Consider the following 8,528-nt stretch of genomic DNA (forward strand, 5'->3'; position numbering starts at 1 on the left):
GGAAATTTCAAATTCTTACAAATAAGGTCACTCACTTTCAAATTTCAAATTTTTTTATTTTTTATTTTTTAAAAACCGTATTGAATAGTGTCACCTAACGGTAGTTAGACTGTTGAGTTTCAAAGGATGCGTTCTTGAAATTCCAAAAAGTAAAAGAATCATCGCAAAATGTTCAAAAGGAAAGAAAATGGTAAAGTAAAATTAACGAAAAATCGTAGGCCAAATCCATAAAACCACAAAATTGAAGCACCTCAAAAGAAAATTCAGAACAGCAATCGGGTAAATCTTGTAAATAACGGAATCTAGAAGGATCCGTTTGGCTTACTCCAATTCTTCACGCGTAGGGTTTCTTATCTTCTCTTTCCTCTCCTCACACCTATAAATTGTCGTCTTTCGGTCATCTTCTCCATTCCATCACGCAACACCGGAGGCATAGGGTTCATCGACAATCTCAGAAAGGTATAGCCTATCGCCTAAGTTTCTATTATTGTCACGTTTCAATCTAGAAATTCATATTCTGATTTTAATCGATTTTGTTGGCGTTGAATTTGATTGTGTTTTTGCAATTTAATCTGTTCTGTAATTGCACGTATGCTCAATTCCTTAGTTGTTGTTAGTTCAGATCTCAATTTATATATATATATATATATATATATATATATATATATATATATATATATATATATATATATATATTTTTTTTTTTTTTTTTTAATTTTGTGTTTCTCAATGCTGAATTGGCATAGATCTGTTATTTCTCTTGTTTTAGAATTAATTTTATCGTTTTCTTGAGTTCTGTATGGTTTTGCTCTAATTTTCTATTGATCGGTTATTAATATATATGATTTCTTTCGGTTGTAGCATGAGCACTGGTTTTCTGATACGTCTCACTGGAATGATTTCGGGTTCTGTTAATTGGATCTGAATCCATGTCTTGATTTACTAATCTTGTTTAGATTTGGTTGAAGCTCATGTCTGGGATCTGAATTCTGTGTAAAACTTAACGTGTCATTGTAACAATGGAAATAAATAATAATTATATTGGGATTCTTCTATTGGTTTGATTTGATAGAAATTTCCCATCTGGTTTTGGTGATTATAATTATACGGGTGCTTATTCACTTTTACATCTTCTTAAATCAAATATAAGCTTGCTTGCATAATGAACTGATGATATGATATTGGGAGTAGTTAATTTTTGACTGGGATGTAAATCCAGTAGTCGGGATTTTATGTAAACGTTAATGTGCAATTGTTAAGATGGAAATAAGTAATAATCATATTGAGATTTTTCTATTGGTTTGATTTGTTATCAATTTCCCATCTGATTTTGATGATTATAATTATATGGCTGCTTATCCACTTTTACATCTCCTTAAATATGTCAGAAATTGAATATAAGCTGGCTGTTAACTTTGTTGCAAAATGAACTCTGATGATATGATATTGGGAGCAGTAAATATTTTGACCGGGATGTAAATCCAGTAGTCTGGATTTTATGTAAAAGTTAATGTGTAGTTGTTAAGATGGAAATAAATATTATTGTTTTTGTTTAATTTGATTTGCTTTTCAATTCTGTTTTTATTTTTTTGGGTGAACTATAGTTACTGTATTGATGATTCACTTGTACCAGTTCATGAGCATGTGGGATATTAAAATGACATACCTTGAATCAGCCCTTTTTGAAAAATGTGATGTTGATGTGATCTGTGGAGGAATATTTGATCAATTTACTTTCAACATCTGTATGTATAATTCATATCTATTCCTGTAGGATTTTTATTCTATAAAATGTGAATAGAATTCGGTATTCACTTGCACACCTTGTGTACCATTCCAACTTTGTAAGGGAGAATAAAAAATCTGCTGGGATTAGCATGGGAGATGCACAGGAATGCACGTCTAGGTGCATTTATGAATATCTCTGCATCTATCTTCATGTGCTTGTACATGTTCTAGAGTACAAGTAATGTTTGTATCCATGCTTTATCCTTTTTTATCTGCACAAGTATGTATTCAAGTCTTTCATGCCTTGAGAATGGATGTCTGAAAATGATTTGATCAATAGTTGAAATAGTTATTCTTAAGTTACTAATGTAACAGATTTTTGTTGATATTTCCCTTTAACTGGTTGCTAACAATCAAAGTTCACATGGATGGCTTGTTGTACTTACAAAGTTGTGATGAACATGAACAAATTAGTGAGTGGGAGGAGCTTTCAGCTTCTGAATTGGAATACTGGAGTCAACTCAAATAAATTTGTTTGCAAATATTAATTTCTATATCTACTTAATAAAATCCTTTGGGAGCTTAGAGCCAATTAATCTTTTCACAGTAGATCCTCATCATGTCTTTTCTTTTAGTTTAATGGTCATTGGATATGCTTTGTTTTTCGTTTTTTTTTAATTTTTTTTATCCTTCCTCTCTTTTGATGTTTTCACTTCCTTTTTCCTTGATGAAACCTTCTGATACATTCGGTGATTATACTCAATACTTACTACATGGTTCTTTGACACAGCTGTGATTGACAATAAAAAAGCTCATTCGTATTTATTACTTATTTTTAGTTCTGCTGGGAGATGTATGAACAAGATCTAATTGCTATAATATAAGATGATACTGCTGTTTTTTTCCTGATCTGTTGCTGAGAACATATGCTTTTTATGGGTATTCTTCCGAATATGTCTAATTATTTCAGATGTACTTGATTGTTTTCTTTCAGGAAGTTTGCAGTGTAATCTGCTATATCTGCAGTTTGTCAAAGTGGAGGGTGTTAAGTTTGAGACTTCTTTTATGTCTGAACGGACCTCTCTCTTTTTGTCATCAATTGGATTGCTTGGAGAGTACTGTCCTACGTCCAGAAAAAAGTACAGACATCACTCAGAGAGCATTAGCTGCATGCATCTTGGGCCATTTCAGGGCTATTACAACAACAGTCAGGGTTGCAGGTTTATGTGGCCTTTTCCTACTGCAAGGAACTTGTCCGGTATTAAACAAAGATCTTTTGTTGTAAGAGAGAATACTGCTGCTATCTTATCCTTTTGATAAATCCACTCAGTTAGAAGGCAAAGATGGCTTTACAGAATATTGGTGCTGGAAACAGGGATGATGCCTTCTATAGGTATAAGATGCCCAAAATGATAACCAAGATTGAAGGTCGAGGGAATGGAATCAAGACTAATGTGGTCAACATGGTTGATATTGCAAAGGCCTTGGCTAGACCTGCATCTTACACAACCAAGTATTTTGGTTGTGAGCTTGGAGCGCAGTCCAAATTTGATGAAAGGACTGGAACTTCCCATGTCAATGGAGCCCATGACACTCCAAAGCTTGCTGGGCTTCTTGAAAACTTTATCAAGAAATATGTTCAGTGCTATGGTTGTGGGAACCCTGAAACTGAAATAGTCATTACCAAGACACAGATGATTACCCTAAAATGTGCTGCATGTGGGTTTGTTTCAGATGTCGATATGAGGGATAAGCTCACAACATTTATTCTCAAGAATCCGCCTGAGCAAAAGAAAACATCAAAAGACAAGAAGGCAATGAGAAGGGCTGAGAAGGAGCGGCTCAAGGAAGGGGAGGCTGCTGATGAGGAGCAGAAGAAGCTGAAAAAAGAGGCTGTGAAGAAAAAGGGCTCTTCAGTTAGTTCCAAGGATGTGGCTTCCAAAGTTGCATCAACAAAGAAGACCACCAGTGTATCTGATGAGGATCGTTCCCCAACTGGTAGCCAGGCTGATGAGAATGAAACAGAACCTGCTGATGAAAGTGATGATGATGTCCAATGGCAAACGGACACATCTATGGAGGCAGCTCAGCAACGAATCAAGGAACAACTGAGTGCTGTTACCGCTGGGATGGTTATGCTGTCTATGGATGAAGAGAAGGCAAAATCAACAAAGAAGTCCCCGAAACATGAAGAGAAATCTGAGCTCAAGGGAGCCCAAAATGGGACTAAATCAGTTAATAATCAAGAAAGGCTTGTTGATGAAATCAAAGAGTATCTGAAGAAGGGTCCTTCTGCAGTCAAACTCAAGAACTTTTTGGGATCCCTTTCAGGGACTTCCCAAGAAATCATTGATGCCCTGTTTGAAGCTCTATTTATGGGCATTGGGAAGGGGCTTGCTAAAGAGGTGGCCAAAAAGAAAACCTACCTGGCAGCAGTCACCCAGGAAGATCGTTCGCAGTCCATTCTGCTGCATGCTATTGAGTCCTTTTGTGGGAAATCAAATCCTGAGGCGGTAAAAGAGGTGGGCTTGGTTCTGAAAGCGCTGTATGACAATGATTTGCTGGAGGAAGAGTTCATACTAGAGTGGTATAAGCAGGGCTTGGCTGGTGGGAATAAGAACTCTCAGATCTGGAAGAATGTCAAGCCTTTCATTGAATGGCTCCAAAGTGCCGAGTCTGAATCAGAAGAGGAGTGATTCTGGATGCACTTCTCTGCTCAATTGGGCTTGCTTTATGCTATATACTGCAGAAGGGTTATAGGCAAGAAATGTTATTATGGCTTGTCATTGTGATGAATAATGCTTTTGGAGTGGTGCTGAATGCTGTTGGTTGTTTTCAGTATAAAAAGACATAGTAGTAGTGGTAGTTTTGCTACTGTGCTTGTTTCTAGACTAAGCTTAAGAATCATAGTCTCTTGCTTAAGAGCTGTGGCTTCTCAAATGCTTTGTTTGTATCGTCATTGATGCTTTTGGGGTCTGGTGTCTCCCTCCCATCCCCCCAAGTACAGTCTAGACGGTTTGAATGTTTCTCCTGTTTAAAGGTTTAATTTTTTGCTTATGAGTTGAATGAACGTGCTATTTCTCCTTAATTAAATTTTGTATGCTTGCTTTTTGCCCCTTTTTCTTTTAGTGTGAAACGAGGTCCTTTGGCAAATGTGCGCCCTCTGTGTAGCACGATTGTTGCATCAGACCGAGAACAAGTGTTCTAATTCCTCTACGACCAGAGGATATCAGCTATGGTGGCAAGACAATGGTCTCCAAAAGCTAGAAAGTGCTAAAGATGTATTTGCAAAAATTAGAATAATCCGTTCAAGGTTTTATGGACTTTTTAGGTGTTTTTAATATATATATATTATTGTAAAACAAGGACAAATATAATGCAAATCAAAGTAGTAGAAATAAAATTTATCTTACTTTGATATATAATATGGAAGAAGGAATCAAAGAAGAGAATTGAGAAAGTGAAAGAAAGAGAGAGAGAATGAGAGGAAGATGAGTAAATGGAGTTCATAATGGCCATCAATGTGGTCATTCATTACTTTTCATTTACAATATATATATATATTTTTAAATGGTGATAAACATTTTTTTTTTTTGGATATTCTTTATACTTTTCTAAAATGAAAAAAAAAATGACTTAAACACCCGCTTGATGGCCTTTATGGCCTAACATTCTTTGCGAGTATATTATCTTCGTTTTGTTCCCAATTGTAATAAACCCACATGTAAAAAAACTATCGTTAAATAATACTAATTGAAATAAGCAAGAGTGATTATTCACCTATAATTGTTACATGTATAACACTAAATATAATTGCCTTTTATGGATCCCTTTGATCAATAATGCCAAGGATACCTACTTGGAAAAGGAAAAATTTGGTGAGAGGATTGCTTTTTATAGATCCCTTGATCAATAATACAAGGGATGAAAAATGTGTGAAAAAGTTTTCCAAAAAATAAAAACAACTATGGAGCAAAGAAGTATCTAAAGCTTATTCACGTGAAGATGTGACTGGTTCATCCAAATTCTTTTAGTAAGAATAAGTATATTTTTGCTTTTCATTTATTATTTTAGTAGAAAAACTTGAGTGTGTTTTTTGGAAGAAAAAACTATAAAGTATTTAATACTTTTAGGAAATTCAAAGCATATGTTGAAAAGAAAAGTTATAACAATATAAATGTAATCAGATACGAATTCACATAAAAAGAATTTGGAGAATATTGTGAAAATCATGTGATTCGACAACCTTTAATGATTCTAAGTACGTTGAAAAGTTATAAAAAAAATGTTTAAAGAACTTTGGGTTGAAGCGATTTTATTTGTTAAATCACCCTCCTAATTGAAGGGTATGGAATAAAACATTACAATAAGTTTGAAATAGAAGAAAGTTAGATATTTCATATTTGAGAGTGTTTGAAAGCATTGCATAGGCTCGGATCAAAAGCGATCAAAATTAAATAATAAGAGTGAAAAATGTATTTTCATTGGTTATGACAACCTATAAAGGTTACAAATTATACAATCCAAACAATGAAAATATCATCATTAGTAGATATGTCAAGTTTAATGAAGAAGAAGAATGAGATTGTGGTGTTTAAAATGACAACTACAATGTTTCTTCCCTTTATGAAGTAGAAGAACAAATTCGAGGAAGCTTGCAATAGAGTGTTACTTCACTTTTATCACCACCTCCATCAACTCACGAAGTTCTAAAAATATCATCTTTATGGAAAAGTTCAAATGAAAAAACATCACATTTAAAAAAAATAAAAGATGAAAAAATGGTATGAATGAAGAAATAAAAACAATAAGGAAGAATGACACATGAGAGCTAAAATGTCTTCTAAAAGAGAAAAAAAAAATCGAAATAAGATGGTTATACAAAGTTAAGAAGAAAGCAAAAGGAAAAATAAAGAGATACAAAGTAAGATTGGTAACTAAGGGTTATAGACAACAACACGACACTGATTGTAATGAGGTATTTGCTCCTATTACTCATTTAGAAAGTATAAGATTAATCATCTTTTTGGTCATTCAAAATAATTAGAAGATTTTTCAAATGGAAATGAAATCAACTTTTTTGAATGACCACCTTTAAGAAGTGTATGTGGAACAACCATGGGTTACATGACCAAAGGGTATGAAAACAAAGTTCTAAAATTAAAAAGAATCTTGTATGAAGTAAAACAAGTATATAAAAAAAAAATGGAACAGTAGAATTGACAAATATTTTTAAGATAATAATTTTGTTAAATGCCCTCATGAAACATGGTCTCTACGCTAAAGTAAATGAAAAAAAATGGTATATTGCTTGTTTGTTTGTATGTGGGTGACTTGATCTTCATTGGAAATAATCTAATTATATTTGATGACTTCAAAGAAGTAGTGACTCAAAGGTTTGAGATGATCGATATTAGTCTCATGTCATACTATCTTAATATAGAAGTGAAACAAACCAAAAATAATATTTTTATATCTCAAGAAGGCTATATAAAATAATTCTCAATAAGTTTGACATGAATGTATGTAATTTGATGAACACATCAATAGAATGTGGAGTTAATTGTTAAGACATGAAAATGAAAAAAATGTAGATCCAATACAATACAAAAGCTTAGTTAGAAGCATATGCTATTTGATTTGTACAAGGTTGAATAGTTTTTTTGGAGCTAGACTTATTAGTCATTATATAAAAACACCAATTGTAACTCACATATTGACGATGAAACGAATTCTTTATGGTTTATATTATCCACCTTCTAACAATTTTAGGTTTGTATAGTAATAATGATTGAGGTGGAGACTTGAATGATCAAAAGAGAATTATTGGCTTTATGTTTCTTATGGGAGATACCACATTTACTTTGACCTCAAAGAAGCAATCTATTGTGAACTTTTAATATTTGTTTCGACAACATTGTGTTTATGTCATGTAATTTGGCTCAAAAATTTGTTAATTGAGCTTAATTTGCTACAAAAAGGAATGGAAAGTAATTTACGCAGATAACAATAATTAGATTATAAAAAATCTAGTTTTTTATAACTAAAGCAAGCGCATCGATACAAGATATCATTTCATTAAAGAATGTCTTATGAATAAAGAATTATAAATAAAATTTGTAAAATCTCAAGATCAAATTATAGATATTTTTATCAAACTTTTAACGTTTGAAGATTTTAGAAGGTTAAGATGACTCTCGGAGTTATAAATCACATTTAAGACACATGTTAGAAAGTTATACTTTTAAAAGGTTTCTAAAAAATAAAATAAAATTTAGTCCATAAAAGTCAAGGAAAATATTTTATTTTAAATGGTTGCTTTAGTTTTTTATATTTGAATAGTCAAGTGAAAGAAGATTTCTATGTTTTGTTATTAGGAGTTTCTACTTAGCTAAGTGTGATTATTTATAAATAAGGTATTATATAATATTTGAATAATAGAGTGGTGAAAGACAATAAACAATGCTTTTTGTTCACAAATTGAAACAGAAACTTATTGTAATAGCCTAATAGGAGTCCAAGTCCATAAAATGTGCCCTAGGGAGAATGTCGGTTTTTTGCACTCCCAGTGTAATTTTTTTTTTTTTTAAATTGTTCAAATTTATCTTTAATAATTTTTAACAATATCTTAAAAAAAATAAAAAATAAAAAAATTGAGATGAGTGGTGCAGTCATGGGTGTGCGACCGATTCAGTCGCGCCCAAACAAACGCTCCCAACAACCCGACACCCTGGACCAATGCCGACTTGGCACTCCTCCACTGGCTCTGTCTTCTGTCTCCTGTCTCCTCAAAGCTCCTC

General features: G+C 32.9%; 1 protein-coding gene across 1 annotated transcript; it reads left to right on the forward strand.

The window, feature by feature from the left end:
- Positions 1–353: 353 nt before the first annotated feature.
- LOC117906803 (eukaryotic translation initiation factor 5-like) lies at positions 354–4,840 on the forward strand. Its single transcript, XM_034820009.1, has 2 exons — positions 354–459; positions 2,723–4,840. Exon 2 carries the CDS (start codon positions 3,072–3,074, stop codon positions 4,422–4,424), a length of 1,353 nt encoding a protein of 450 aa, XP_034675900.1. The 5' UTR covers positions 354–459; positions 2,723–3,071; the 3' UTR covers positions 4,425–4,840.
- Positions 4,841–8,528: the final 3,688 nt, after the last annotated feature.

Source organism: Vitis riparia, chromosome 18 (assembly GCF_004353265.1).
Source record: "Vitis riparia cultivar Riparia Gloire de Montpellier isolate 1030 chromosome 18, EGFV_Vit.rip_1.0, whole genome shotgun sequence".
Taxonomy (NCBI): Eukaryota; Viridiplantae; Streptophyta; class Magnoliopsida; order Vitales; family Vitaceae; genus Vitis; species Vitis riparia.

Bases quoted from the DNA above. Each gene is read 5' to 3' on its own strand.
- LOC117906803 (XM_034820009.1), top strand. From the start codon at position 3,072: ATGGCTTTACAGAATATTGGTGCTGGAAACAGGGATGATGCCTTCTAT.